At 34.3% G+C, this 15,799-nt stretch overlaps 1 protein-coding gene across 2 annotated transcripts; it reads right to left on the reverse strand.

Moving 5' to 3' along the window:
• Positions 1 to 689: 689 nt before the first annotated feature.
• LOC127854117 (beta-1,3-galactosyl-O-glycosyl-glycoprotein beta-1,6-N-acetylglucosaminyltransferase-like) lies at positions 690 to 15,399 on the reverse strand. 2 transcript variants are annotated; one of them, XM_052389118.1, is made up of 5 exons: positions 15,077 to 15,399; positions 7,746 to 8,451; positions 5,714 to 5,940; positions 1,437 to 3,245; positions 690 to 777 (listed from the first exon to the last, which is right to left on the reverse strand). In XM_052389118.1, the coding sequence occupies exons 2-4, from the start codon at positions 8,414 to 8,416 to the stop codon at positions 2,941 to 2,943; spliced, it is 1,203 nt and encodes a 400-aa protein (XP_052245078.1). In that variant the 5' UTR covers positions 8,417 to 8,451; positions 15,077 to 15,399; the 3' UTR covers positions 690 to 777; positions 1,437 to 2,940. The 2 variants fall into 2 exon arrangements, with proteins under 2 accessions (XP_052245078.1, XP_052245079.1); XM_052389119.1 differs by lacking the exon at positions 15,077 to 15,399 and adding an exon at positions 9,639 to 9,822.
• Positions 15,400 to 15,799: the final 400 nt, after the last annotated feature.

The raw sequence follows: 15,799 nt of genomic DNA on the forward strand, positions 1-15,799 counted from the left end.
AGGGCTTATTCATTTAAAAGTAATATAAATATAAACTGGCTTACCGGGTGAAAATATCCGCTACTCCTTCACGAAAAAACACTAAAACGACGCCATCTTGGAAGTTTTGTTCCAACTTTCTCACTTAAACGCGGTAAGCTCCCGTATACGCACGCCCCCCTGATAAGATAATCTCGGTGTCGGGACTGAAAACTAAACTAAATCTCTGAAAATATATCAAAAAATTATTGTATATAAAATATAAACTGCCACACCTCGTGACCGGTAAAAACTGCCACACATCGTGACCGGTGGAAACTGCCACACCTTGTGACCGGTGGAAACTTCCACACCTCGTGACCGGTGAAAACTGCCACACCTCGTGACCGGTGGAAACTGCCATACCTCTTGACCGGTCGAAACTTCCACACCTCGTGACCAGTAGAAACTACCACACCTCGTGACTGGCGAAAACTGCCACACCTCGTGACCGGTAGAAACTGCCACACCTCGTGACCGGTAGAAACAGCCACTCCTCGTGACCGGTAGAAACTGCCACACCTCGTGACCGGTTGAAACTGCCACACCTCGTGACCGGTGGAAACTGCCACACCTCGTGACCGCTGGAAACTGTCACACCTCGTGACCGATAAAAACTGCCACACCTCGTGACCAGTATATACTGCCACACCTCATGACCGGTGGAAACTGCCACATCTCGTGACCGGTGAAAACTGCCACACCTCGTGACCGATATGCTTTTTCAATGGATATGAACCACATCCTTCTTGGATAAATCTTTTGAACAAATGTTCCGAATAAGGTACACATATATTGTAAAAACAAATGTAACTTCTTGACTGTTTACATATTCTTTCTTTAATATGATTAAGTGACCTATTTTTTGACCCCACATGATCCAGTTTCGATCTCATCGGAGATAAAACTGAAACAAAATTTCAAGATTGAGCAATGGAGGGAATAGATGTAGAAATTAATAGAGTTTACAAGCTCTATCTTTAATTTCAAATTGCGACATAATATCTCGTGGTTTCCTCGAGGGGAGCTATTATTTTGTGTTAATCACTAACTATCATATATATGACAGTAAAGCAATTTCATATATGACGGACACATTTGTCCACACTGGAGGATAAAACAAATTGAATTATCACTCTCTGCAATAACTTTGAACTTGTGGACAAATTGAGGCTTGGGTTATCAGCATTGAAGATATGATACATCTACATGTACGAGCGCGCTTTTTAAACGGATGTATTGCTGGCCTTTATCACACATATCAGTATAATAATATATATGTAGTAATGTAAATATGCATGTAATAACTTAATTTTTGATAAAATAATTTTCAGTTAATAAAGCACTCTTACCTTTATATAAAAGACAACGGTCATTGCAAATATATGCTTATAATGATTAATTTGATGTACACATACAACACACTTCTTCGGTAAAACATCGCTTTGTCGAACATTTCACACCAAACACTAAGTGTCGCAATGGTTAGTAGTTTGAAAGAATCGTGTAGTACATCTGACAAAAGACGTTCATTATCATATAATAAACGTTATTTAAAAATACACGGATATTTTCGATTATATAACATATTCACATTATATGTCTTCACTTTTTCAATATACAAACACAGTATAATTCGAGTTATTATGTCTGCAATGTATATACACGAATAACTGAGTTTTTACTGTTTTTTATAAGCGAATAATAATAGCTATGCTTTATATTAAAAAACAAATCATCTCATATTATGATAACGACTAGCTCATTATTTAAATATACTAGAAATGGAATATAAATTTAAAGGAACTAATGAAAAACAAACCACTGCGCACTCAGACTTGCATTACGAATTCCAGTATGTTGACGTATAAGTCTTACGCAATGAAACATAATAAATATAATTATAGACCATATCATATAATAATTGCAGATATTTTACTATGGTATATTTCTTATGCGTTTGATGAAATGGTAATGGATTCATAGAATGTACAACATAAATAAATCATATGCATATCATCAAATGAAGATGTGTCTCTTTGCGTTCATACGTATGAAGTTATAACTAGTTTTCGTCATTTGTTTCAAGGTTTGTTAACTTATTTCCTGTCAGGTTATTTTACTTAATAATTGGATTACCTTCTGATTCTTAATTTTGTCTGGCTAGGTCATGGGTTTCAACGATACAAAACTAGATGAACAAGACCCTTAAAGACCTATACAGTCTTAATATATAAAGATTTAGATGTGAAATATAAATGCATATAGACGCATCTGTCACCATAATGACGCTTGATTATTGTCTTATTCGATGTGTGAACAGTAAACGTAGGCCAGAGTTATTGGCATAAAGTTGAAATGACGTTATTATTTACACTCCTTATATAAGACGAGTCCGATTAATAATCTTCAAACAACTTTGATATAACATATATCTTTCATTCAAGTAATTTTTATCAATGATATGCAATTAATTTTACAGATTTTTAAACTCATCGATGTTAAAATACATTTATAGAAAACAAATCAAACGCACGAGTATTTTTTTTTATAACAACCTAAATTTTGATGTAAAGAAAGGATGCCATTGTAAATGTGTTTTCTGAATACGGATTACTTAATACAAAATTATTGTACAACACATTTAACACAATGAAATATGTTAATCACAAATCTTATTTCCGTAGCTATTGAACTTGATGAAAATCCAACTACAATATGATTTTTTCTAATTTAGAATTAATATACATTTTTATTTAATGCTTAACATAGTATTCATGATTAATGTTTTTAAATTCGGAGCTATATCATAAATACAAATATACTATATATAGAATACAATTAATCTTTCACACTTAGATTAACATTAATACAATTTTAAGCATACAACTTAATGCAAACAAATATGCTTTCCATGTTGCATTATATTTTGTTCTCAACAAATCCCAAAGTTTCGTAATATCTGGAATCAAAATCGAGATTACCGAGGTAAGTGTCCCGGGTGCGGTTTGCGATGAGCTCCTCAAGACAATCGTAGCCAAAGGGGTGGAAGTTCTGATGGAATTTGTTCACGAAGAGCTTCTTGCTCTGGGCCAGATCCGGCAGATCGCCAATGCCTATGACACAGATGTTGCGCACGTGTTTGCCATGGCACTCTCTTTGACCCCAGACCCAATGCTTGAATCGCGCCAGGAATGGCTTGATCGCATCGTCCGACTCCGGTACCCCTGCATTGTAATCATATCTTGATCATGAACGCTACTGATAAATGTCCTTAATAATGTAAAGATTTAGATATGTACACATTTGATGCCAATATCGGACGTTATTATTTAAGTGGCGATAATTAACTTCAGCAACGTCATCTTCTAGGAAAACAACTGTCAGCTTGAGCATATTTGGTTCTCAAATATGCTCACAAATGTAAATTAGCACTAGGCGGATGGTACACTGCAGTTGATAACCATTTATGGACGTAATTATAAAACGCTTCAGCATACGGAAAGGGCCGAATGTTACTGAATTGTTTTGGAAAGAGCGCTTTGTTTGATTTAAGAAATAGATTCGCTTTAAAAATTATGAATTTGCTATTTTTGTTTTTAAGCAAACTATATATTATGTAATACATCTGACGTATAGTTAAAATCGTTGATTGTTGTTGCTTCTGTGTGTGACCTACTTTTTAACGTTAAAGCATTCTGCGCAATATTTGTTCTAAAAAAACGATGATTTAAACAAAGAAATTAAATGAAATAAACTAACGATATAAAACACTGCTTATGGTAAAGTTTTTTTAAATTCTATTTTAGATGTATTTAATTATGTCCATTTGTACCCAAGATGTTTCGCAACTACCGTATTTTTTCTGGAGACAAACTATTATGTAACCAAACGACGGAAATAAAACCGTTTATAAGAAACCGTAACAATAATATTAATTATGAACTTTGCAGTTTAAATTAATTGTAAGGGTCACAGCTGGCAACAAGGTCTGCTTAACTCATATCATCACATCAGCTTTGATCAAGCCCTTTTACTTTCGCCTTTGTCTCTTCCCATGTATAAAACGGAAAGAATTAAACACGAAGCTTTTCTGCCACTGTTTAGTGCTGAACACGAAGAACGACCCATACAGAACTTACTTTATGGACGGATATCAATCTCTTTACTCTGGCACTGAAAGAGACAATGTTTTCTCCTCCGAGAAATTATTGGCTCCCCATAGTCAGAAAGACTGACATTCTGTCACAAGCTGTGCAGTCTGCTCTCCCGGATCTCAACTTTTGTAATTTCGAGAAAACTTTTCCAACACGACTTTCCTTGCCAGCAGACATGTATTAACCAGTTCTATCAACTATAAATCATAAATAACCCATGCAAGCCACAGACGGAATAACATCAACATCAGTGTCACCCAGTGATCAATCTCTCGGTTTATGTTGACCGTCTCCAACAACTACTAAATATTCTCGGTACTTCATCAATTCGGTAATGACTAAATCAAATTTCTAGACCCAAACCAACTCTAAGCCTACTACTGAAACAGTTACACGTCACGATCAACCATTCGTTTAACTCTTATCATCTCAACATCCAGACGGAAGATCTGCTTGACCCCTTCCTACAACCTTTTAATGTCTTCGACATGTTCTACATTATTATCTTCGATTTTGTCTTCTGCTTTGTCCAGCTCATCATCATAACGCAACAGCGCCATAAATAACCGATGCATGTTGTCTTTTAAAAACAACCTGAAATAATTAATCCGAACTCAAACAATTCAACAATACGTTAAAATTGTTGATCTTATTTATATAGACTTTTCAGAGGGTTTTCAAGCATTAAACAATCAATATAAAATCGTTACAATTTTAATAAGGAACACTTTCTCTGTAATAAAAAATGTTAGATAGGCATATGCGATTAAAACAGCATGACTAGAATTGTGCATTCAAACATAGATAAAGAATTTGAACCTTTGGATGAAATATACTAAATAAAAGTTCAATTGATGCGCCATTGCTCTGCTTTAAATACTGACCCAGAAATGGTAAACTTAAAGGGGCCTTTTTAAGTTTTCACGTTTTGGTAAATTGACAAAATTAAAAAAAGTTGTTTCAGATTCGCAAACTCCCGTTTTAGTTATGATTTTTGTGAGGTAATAGTAATACATTTACCATGTTCTAAAAAATCCAATATATGCATCTTTTGACTATTTTAAAACCTGAAAATTATAAAGCGTTGCAACGCGAAACGATTGGCTAATTTGGAAAGTTCTGTTGGTGTCGTTATATTTTGTGAACCTACGAGGATTGCTTATATAACGTATAAAAACATCCGCTAATATCATGGGCAAGGATTGTCGAGTGGTCTAAGCGGGATACTTTTTACTCCAGGACTCCAGGTGTCAGTGGATCGTGTCCAGTTGAAGATTACTTTTTTCTTATTTTATTTGTATTATTGTTTTAATTACTGGATATTTTTAGGTCCAAAATTTAAATTTATCAATATAAAGCATTTAATAACAAGCTTCAGTACATGCCAAAATCTGTGAAAAGTTTCCTTTAAAACAAGATAATTCATTACTAATCGGTCTTTTTCATAAACTTTCGTCTTATCCGTACGCCAAAATAGTGCCCTTGTACAGCGTTGTTAAATGAAGATAAGCCGAGTTGATCAACAATTGCGAACCTACCTAAATAAGCACCTGGCACACCGAGATGAGGGTTATGGTTGAGCGTAGAAAAGAAAGTTTCATCAGGCACCTCCGTCTGTCTCGTCCAGTTCAAGAGATCATGGGCTCGCTGATCATGCAATATAAAGTCCACAAAGCCTCTGTTGGCCACAATATGCACAGACCCCTTTATAGCCGTGATGTTATGAGGTGGTGCACCGGCTCTCTGCCACCGATCCGTACTGGCTCTGAAATCAGTGAGAATCAGTTAAACCCATATTGATGTAAGTTCGAACATATTTTAATCAAAGTTATATTCGAATAAATGCACATGAAATCGAATATTGTTAGCAGATTATTGTTTTAAATTATATCGCCTCTTCTCAACGTGTTCTTTCTCGCAATACAATTTATATACATATGTTTTATGAAGCCCAACCGTATCGTTTAAACGAAATCAGAAATACTTTAATTTTCCATTTTAACACTGATCAATTTATATAAACAAACACAAAAATTCACCTGCCAGTATTTCGAGAAAGATATAAATGCATGTTCATATTATGTAATGCGGATTGCATAGAACGCGCATGTCTTTAACTTTTCTTTTATTTCATGAAGACCATTTTCAAAGGATGAAAAGATAATCAATAGCTACCGGTACTGGAGAACAGTGCGCTTAAAGTTTCTTTTTTTTGTCAGTGTTTCTTGACTTCTTTTCCTATACAGAAACTGTTTTTAAATTTTGCAAATTCTAAGTGTCTATCGTGAAAAATAAACATTAATTTTAAGCGGACACGTTTTGAATAATATATGAATATCACGACTGGTATATTACATTACTTGAAAAATTTGTTTGGTTTGAGTATTTTCGGTATATTCGGTAATACAATTTTACTAGGTATGTGTACCAGGTAACTACCACTTTACGCACATGCATTAAGCCCAGTTTTCTTAGAACGCGGCTAATTTAATTCTGAAATCGAAAATGTCTGTACTGTCGAATTCGCCAGTATGTATTACATGCATGTTCGATGTGAATCTAAATTTAGTTTTAGTGCAGATTCGTTCATAGGACACAAAGACACAATTTTGTTTTACGGATCATTTTAAGTTCCTGCAACGATATCTAGACGAATGCTTCGGTTAGTGTAGGAAAGTATGTATGAAATATCTTCGTCACAATCGGCTCTGCGCGCTAATTGGTCTTTGCTGCATTTTATGAAATTCGTCTTCAGTGTATATTTTTTCTTGCCTAGTTTGTGTTAGTGTAACATATGTTTATCAATATATTACAATTTAACACATATAAAAATCGTATAATCTCGCTTTAAAGATATAAACCATATACGTGTTTGCATATTCGGTAAACCCCTCCTTCCGCCAATCACAAAACTTTAATAACTAAACCCATACAAAATATCTGGTTTAATACCTAAGAAAAACACGAGCAAGAAAGTCTTTGTAGCGAAATCAATTAAAATTAGATTCAGTGTCTTTATACTGTCGAATAAAATGTCTGAAAAATATACATGCCGACACATTATGACACAAAGACACTCAGAAGGTCATAATATATAATAAAAACCATGAAAGACGACGATTACTTTATGCTTTAAAAAATGCTTACATGTGCAGGGAATGCAACATTGCATGAATCTATAAACGACTAATACTCGCTCTATGGTATTTATTATTTGAAGAGTATTTTTGAAACATGTTCATTGGGGTATTATTAAGACACGGATTAAGAAATGTCTGAAGTTTTTTTATCGAAAATATATTGCCTAAAATATAGTCATAATCAATTGTTTACTTAATTAGAAAAAATAAAGGTACATAACGCTATAAGATGCTTGAGTTGACACATGGTTGCATCCGTAAGAAAATGTGCACAGTTTAACAATTTGATTTTTCTTGTATGCATTCCTTTTTGAATACATGTCTATTTGTTTGTTAGTAACGCACTAATTTAATTACATACTTGTGTGGGGATTTTATGTAAAACGAAACATATTAATAGACTTACTTGTAAAACTTAATTTCAGTATACCTTTTAAAAGTTCCCTCAATGTCGTTTGATCCATTATATGCCTGTAAAATGCGTACAAGTTCGTAGTTTGTTTTCAATGGAAACTCTTGTCCAGTCAGATTAATAAAATATTTCCACTCAATACTTTTATTCCAAAGCTCCTGCATGCAGAGTAATTCTGGCTCGAGAACGGTCATTGTACCCCACCTAACGTTAAATCGCTTTGATGTCATAAACACGTTATCAAAGCAACTCGCGATTGAAGACATGCCGACGTATATGGCTTCATCTGTTTTGGAGTCAACGTGTATGCAATAAAAGTTCTGTGGTCTGTAATTGGCGCGTAGAAGTCTTTCCGATTGTTCAATATCTGTGTAAATAAGTAGACTGAACGCTATTGGAAAGTCACGTTCAACTTCCGTTAGATGATGATCAATATATCCACGCAGACGTTTAAAATGTAAGCAGGTTTTCGTCATTTCTGAGTATTTTTTAGGTTGGAGAAAATTTCTAACTTGAATAATCTTCTCTGCACGTTGAATTTCATCTTTATCACCCTGGAATATGGCGTTGCAGTTAACATCAATATCCATTCTTGAATAATGAAAATAATAATAATCGAGCACATACATACACGTTCCAAGGAAAACGATGATGACAAACAGAATCATGTATCTGGTAGAATTATACATGATTCTAACCCCTGGTGTTGCTGTTATTTCAAATCCTGTAAGCAGAGAAAACAACAACTTATGATGGTAAATCTATCAACATTTGCGTAACAACAATATTGAATTATTTGTTCAAACATCTGCGCAAATACTTGTTAGTGTATGTGTTTTAATTTATATTCTTGTTTGGTTTTAACATTATTTATTTAATTCATTGAAAGTACATATAAGCAATACAATACAATACAAACATACATATTATATTTGAAAAAATATGCTAGGCAGGTAGAATTGCAGTATTGCTTAACATAAAGGCTGTAAAATACAATTGGACAAAATTGAGAAGGAAGCTCGAGGCTTATACTATGTCTCTCTTCTGTTAGAAGCGCTGCTGTAATGGTGTAAACACTAAAACGTATAACAACTATTTAAAGACATGTCAAAATTACGAACAATATATTACAGTGATAGGTAATTGCATACCGTTTAGAAATGAAAAAGTAGTATAGGTTATAATACAAAAAAGTATAACAGAGTAATGTAGAAAGCATAATAGCTAATAAAATGAGAAGAAAAGGGACATACGTGAAAGAGTAGAGTTTCAAAATAAGAGAAGTTGCGGTAAGAAAAAGAAGCAGTTGCGGGAACGGGGCATCGTTTGCAGAATATGGTTTGTTCCTGAGATAGAGTTGGGCTAGAATCTATGACTATCTCGGATGAAAGATTGAACATGTTTGAATATTAATGAGATTACTTCATGTGATCCGTCTTTAACTCCGAAAAGAAGTAGTTGCAAAGTTATGGGTTGAAAACGGGACAGATTGTTAAAAGGATAACTCTTTTTTTCTATATAAAAAGGGCAATTGAAGAAAAAATGATATGTATCTTCAATCGCACCGCATTGACATTTGACATTGACATTGATATTCTTGTTTGACATTCTGCCTGTAGCCTTCGGTGGACGCATCGAAGCCTTTCGTCATTAGACGAATTTGCTAACAAAAGTCATGCGAATAAACATCCCTACCAGACGAAATTTGATTAATAAACCCTGTAACGTTCTGTAACGTAAAATTGTTCTCTAGCACATACATACGTGTTCTAAGGAAAACGATGATGCCAAACAGAAGAATGTATCAGGTTACATTATACATGATGCTAATGATGAATTCTTTATTCAAACATCTGCGCAAATACTTACAACGAAATAAATAGTGAGACATATTTATCTAGTGGTACTTACATGCTAAGCGTGAATTCCGTAAAATTTCCATTCCTTAAGCCCGTACCTGTACTGCTTAAATTCTACATTACACATATGGGTAGCTTTCATCTTGTTGAGACTTGCTTAGTGTTATGTATAAACTATTAAATATGCATACCACTGCACACATATTTACCTTTATAATGCGACCCTCTGATATGCAATATAAAATTGGATATAACATGTTTTATGTATATGCAAAATATGTAATCCAAGCGTGGTAAATAATTTAAAGTGTGAAGTGAAATAGTGTCTATTCAATAGCTATAAATTCAAAATCGGAATTTAATATAGTAAAGTTCATCACCAGAATCTCTTATATTTAAAACTATATGTCATACTCTGGAATTTGCAACTCTTAGTTAGAGTGTAAATGTTTGAGATGTGACATGAACAACGATAAGTTTCGAGTGCTGTCTACTATTTTGACGACAAGAGTGTAGATATGCTATACTCCAAACTACCACTTTGGGAAATCGTATCATTTTTTCCGTTTCCTTTTATTCTTATCTACAAAAAAGAATAATCACATTTGAAATATGTCCGCTATCCTATAATTACCTTGCCCCTACTTATTTTCGGTCTCAAAGGTGTTATTTAAAACAATACTTTAATGGTATTCAAATATGTTCAAGCATGAATTCATGAAACCCACATATTTTTTAAATCGTATTTAAACTCCTATGAATATACCACGCCGCTTTTGATACATGTCCCGCAACGGCTTGTTGTTTTATATCCCCTGTGTTTTATATTTTTACAATATAACAATTGAGTAAGTGTATGTGATGTTTAATGTAATTTGTCGCTGTTAACTTTTTTCTATTGCTTCCATATGCACTATACTGTCAGAGACGTAGATAGTGATCTACGTGTCTGATACTGTGCATAACTCGATATTTGATACCATATGCATTGTATGCCTCTCGTGTATTAAAATTATTAAATTGGATTTTGTTTTCATGTGACAATCAAGACAAATGAATCATTTAGTTGTATTAGTTTGCATTTAATAGCAGCGAAATTTATCTGACAGAAGAAAGATATAAGGCATGCATCGAGCCTACTACTCAGTTCATTTTAACCTCTTTTTGATAACCTAATGTCAAAAGAGCCAACATGTTATCTGTTTATGTCCTTAAGTTGCTATATACTGTTCAAAACAAATTAATGTGTAATAAACTGTGATCAAGAAACATGCATGACTTAAACAAAAATGTTAAATTTGGCCTGCGTACAGATAGATTCTTGTTAAAAAAATAGTTGACAGATACAAACATGGAAACTCTTAAATTTTTATTCAGCTTAAATTGTCTTTGAAAAAACACCATTATCATAATGTTCCATATAAGAGTGAATAATTAGAATACATTCAAAATAGAGGATGTAAATTTTGGATTCATCACGAAATCGTCAAGTCGAATTGAGAACATATGCAATACATCTTTTACAATATAGCGGATATGTAACCTTTTTTTTGTTTTGGAAATCCCAAACACTAAGGTCGGCGTTTTAAAGATAACAATAATCACCGCTCCCTCTCCTCAATAATATAGAGGATATTTGTTGGATTCGGTGGATTATCGATTTTAATTCACGAGTGATCATAGAAAATAATATTTTCACGAGTGGCGCAGCCACGAGTGAAAATATATATTTTATATGATCACGAGTGAATTAAAATCGATAATGCACCGAAACCAACAAATTTTCTTTTTATTTTATGCTTTTTTCACAGTTTATATACATTGTTAAAGAGTTAAACTAAAGAATTTCGTTGGGAAAATGACGTCATTTCGTCACAAAAATGACGTCATTTAACATAAACAGTGAAAATTATCGATAATTTTCACTGATAATTTTCATTGTTTGAAACAGTGAAATTATCAGTTTTAATTCACTGATATTTCTCTATAAACCACAGGAAATCATAAAATAAAATGGAATAAACGGATAGAACTCGGAGACCAGCTATATAATTGAAATAAATTTCTATAAATTCACTACAAAGATAATGGATGCTGTAATTATCTGTTTATGACATGTGTTCATTTAATAACTTTCTCTAGATAATAAATAACAAGCGCAACTATAAAAAGTATTATTACCCCTAAAAAATTAAGAACAATGTACACAATCGCATATTATGTATTCACGTTTTCAACAACCTTGCGGTAAAATATATTTTTTATGTGGTCTAATTAAAATACAAAAAATGATCAACACTATTTTATAATTTTTAAACACGAGGATAACTAAAACTAGAAATGGCGCGGCAGAGGCCGACGCGTATCCCCACGCCGAATGTTTGACCTAGGTGTGCCCCAGGGTTGGTAATGGGGCCATGCATAGCTGAGATTGACCGTATTGTCATAAGAGTAGTTCATCATCAATTAGAAGTGAATTGGTGTAGAAATGAAGAAGTTATAGTAAAAGGCAATTTTGGGTGGGTGTGACATATGTGGGCAGGGCGCCCCAGGGTTGGTAATGGGGCCATGCATAGTTGAGATTGACCGTATTGTCATAAGAGAGGTTCAGTATCAATTTGAAGTGAATCGGTGTAGAAATGAAGAAATTATAGTAAAAGGCAATTTTGGGTGGGTGTGGTCTATGTGGGCGGGGCGCCCCAGGGTTGGTAATGGGGCCATGCATAGTTGAGATTGACTGTATTGTCATAAGAGAAGTTCAATATCAATTTGAAGTGAATCGGTGTAGAAATGAAGAAATTATAGTAAAGGCAATTTTGGGTGGGTGTGGTCTATGTGGGCGGGGCCCCAGGGTTGGTTATGGGGCCATGCATAGTTGAGATTGACCCTAATGTCATAAGAGAAGTTCAGTATCAATTTGAAGTGAATCCGTGTAGAAATGAAAAAATTATAGTAAATGGAATTTTTTGGTGGGTGTGGCCTATGTGGGCGGGGCGCCCCAGGGTTGGGATTGGGGCCATGCATAGTTGAGATTGACCCTAATGTCATAACAAAAGTTCAGTATCAATTTGAAGTGAATCCGTGTAGAAATGAAAAAATTATAGTAAATGGAAATTTTTGGTGGGTGTGGCCTATGTGGGCGGGGCGCCCAAGGGTTGGGAATGGGGCCATGCATGGTTGAGATTGACCGTATTGTCATAGGTGAGGTCCAGTATCAATTTGAAGTGAATCGGTGTAGAAATAAAGAAGTAAATGTAAAATAACCTAAAAAAATGAGTGATAATTTCTGACGCGGCCCCACCCCAACCCCTATAACTTTTGACCCAGGGGTCAGATCAAAATTCCAAATAGTGCAGGGTCGCACATATGCTCATAGCTACCATGTGTGTAAATTTCAAGGTTCTAGTGCTTTTAGTGTAGGAGGAGATAGTGGCCAGGACGGACGGACAGACGGACGGACGGACGGACGGACGGCGGAGATCACCACAATATCCCCATCTTTTTTTCAAAAAGCGTGGGGATAATTAGGTTTAAACAATTTTACAGACAAACATGATGCACAATCACACATTGATCTGAAATCTTTTTTAGAAGGAAGACACTGATAGACCTCGACTTAGCATAGAATAATTATATAGCTATGGGCAAGGCGGGGATTATCCTCATATGTAATTTAATCTTATTTTTTGATGTGCTTTTTTCTTTGGAATTCGCAAAGAACGATATTACGAGTTTTCAATGTTAGATCGCGAAATTGCGAAACGAGGATTTAATGATACAACTCCCAAATCTCAGAGACATATTTAAATTGAAAACCCTCATGCGGTGTCCTTTAACGCAATTTACACCAAAAAGATCCGTATCGATCCATATCGCTTATATAACACTTAAGCGTCGAAACGGGGGCACTATAGGCACATATTTTCGCAGTTGACAACAAGCAGATCGTTATCATTGTTTGACATCGCTTTGAGAAAACTGTAGAGCCCTCGAATCATTGATTATTGTTATCTCTGCACTGTACTGGTATTCAAACATTCATACGCGACATATTCATCCACGAATTTTCCCCAAATTGTGGTATGGCAAAGGGCAATAGACCTGCAGTTCGTGTATGAGTTTTTGCTACCTACAGTTACTTCCATGTTTCCTTTTGTCTATTTTATTCCACGTTTCATATAACTTAATAAAGATCAACAGATCTCCAGAGCTAACAAAAGCGAACAAAATTAACTTCGTGTTTGCCATGCTTAAATATGATTTCATTGTATTTATGTTTGAATGCGACGCTGTTGCCGCTGTTATTGAAAGGCTCAGTGTTGTGTTTTAAACTGCTTTAAGTTTTCAGTCCTGGAAGCAACAAGCATTATGAAACTTATGAACAGTCTGCATAAATACCCTTGTGAAATGCCTGATTTATTAAAGCCCCGTTTCGGCTAAATTTAGTAGAATAGAAATTGACGATTGTATTTTACTTTTGAAACTATCCGACAATTATTCCTTTAAAACGAGTATAATTCTAAATCTTTTGTACAAAAAGGCTTGCGGCGATCGCACCACGAGTAATCACGTATACTTTCATGAACAATTTGATCATGATATAAATAGAACTAAAATATTGCATACGTTGTCTTTATTATTGCCAAAATAAAATTGGAAGTTTGAAATAGCCGATTTTTCGAAAATTGATGCACATAAATAAACTAAATTGTTCTGTACAGTGTTTTTCCTCAGCAAAACATATTACTCGAATTATATTTATCAATGTACAAGTCTGTAGATTTGAAGAAGTAGCGTGTGAGTTTTTCGAAATAATTGCGGTTGGCCATATGGCATAATGTGTTAAAAATGTGTTGATTTGTTGATTGAACGGAATGCTACGTTTTTCGTTTATTGGCTCCCATCCCACGCAAAAGATACAGTTCCCTGGACAAGTATGTCTGGATCCGGCCCCGTAACACGATATGAGATCGCAAAATGATTTTGCATTTTCGCAGCGTCTTCACATTTTCGATCTTTAGAAAAACTATGGACAAGACCGTGAGACAACGATTCGAGGGTATGAAAATAAAGGAGATTTTAAATTATGCATCAGAGATATGTTTTTTTTTATAAATAAAAGATTTATGAAAAAAATTTAATTTTTGAAAAGTGTTGTTATATTAGCAACACATATGTTGTTATAAAAGCAACACATATAATGCAACAGTTTATAGGGAATTCGGTAGACATCCACTGAATGTAAATAGATATGTTCGTATTGTAAAATATTGGCTAAACGTTGTTAATAGTAAAACTATAATCATACAAACTGTGTATAATCAATCGATAAATGATTGTGATAAAGGGTATACAAATTAGCTATATGTTAAAAAGCTGTTAAATGATTATGGATTTTCATAAAAGTTCGAAAATGCAAATATGATTAATGCAAAGTGTGTTTTATATATGAATATGATATTGCAAACAAAACTTGGATATGAAACATACCTGCATTTACTGCCAAAAAGTGAGCGTACAAACTTGTTAAACTAATGGATTCTGTCCACTCGTTGCGAATTCAAACTGTAAGATACACACATAGTCATATTCCTCGTAATGGACGATACTGTAAATATTGTGAAAAGTGACATTGATGACAAAAATTACACTACGGAAGATCACATCGTTTGTGTCCTCACATTGCTTATAACGAGTTTATTGTTTGCATGATCGAAGTATTTGTTATTCAAATATTTTATTCACACGCATATTTCTTTCCACAAATTCAAATAATACTTTTAAAGCCCTGTCTGCACAGTTGCACGGCCTGTCCGATATAAATTACGCAAAGTTTCGTGCTGTCATTAGATATCTCCTGACCTACTTCGAGATGCGCAGATTAGACCATAGCTTCACTATCTGAATACGGCATAAAACCGGTCACACATTTTCCGCATGAAGCGGGTTTTTAACAAATATCTTTGTTTTTTATAATTGGAATATTTTAAGGACATACGCCAATCTCTTGCACGACGGTTGCATTACATTCACCTCTGTGTTGAGCTCAGATCGGACTATTTTTATGAGAGCGTCTAATTCATGTGATGATCATTCCAAGTGTTTATCATGAAGGTTACAATATACTAAACAGTCTTTTGCACGACGGTTACATTACAATCACATTTAAAGAAAACCATCTCATACCATAATATCTTATTTCAGTCTTTATCC

The sequence above is a fragment of the Dreissena polymorpha genome, chromosome 12 (genome assembly GCF_020536995.1).
Source record: "Dreissena polymorpha isolate Duluth1 chromosome 12, UMN_Dpol_1.0, whole genome shotgun sequence".
NCBI classification, from domain to species: Eukaryota; Metazoa; Mollusca; class Bivalvia; order Myida; family Dreissenidae; genus Dreissena; species Dreissena polymorpha.

Excerpts from the sequence above, each read along its gene's own strand:
- LOC127854117 (XM_052389118.1), bottom strand. The coding sequence starts at position 8,416 with ATGTATAATTCTACCAGATACATGATTCTGTTTGTCATCATCGTTTTC. Across the intron at positions 5,941-7,745 it reads ATTGAGGGAACTTTTAAAAG|AGCCAGTACGGATCGGTGGC; the intron begins GTATACTGAAAT and ends CACTGATTTCAG. Across the intron at positions 3,246-5,713 it reads TGTGCCAGGTGCTTATTTAG|GGGTACCGGAGTCGGACGAT; the intron begins GTAGGTTCGCAA and ends ATTACAATGCAG.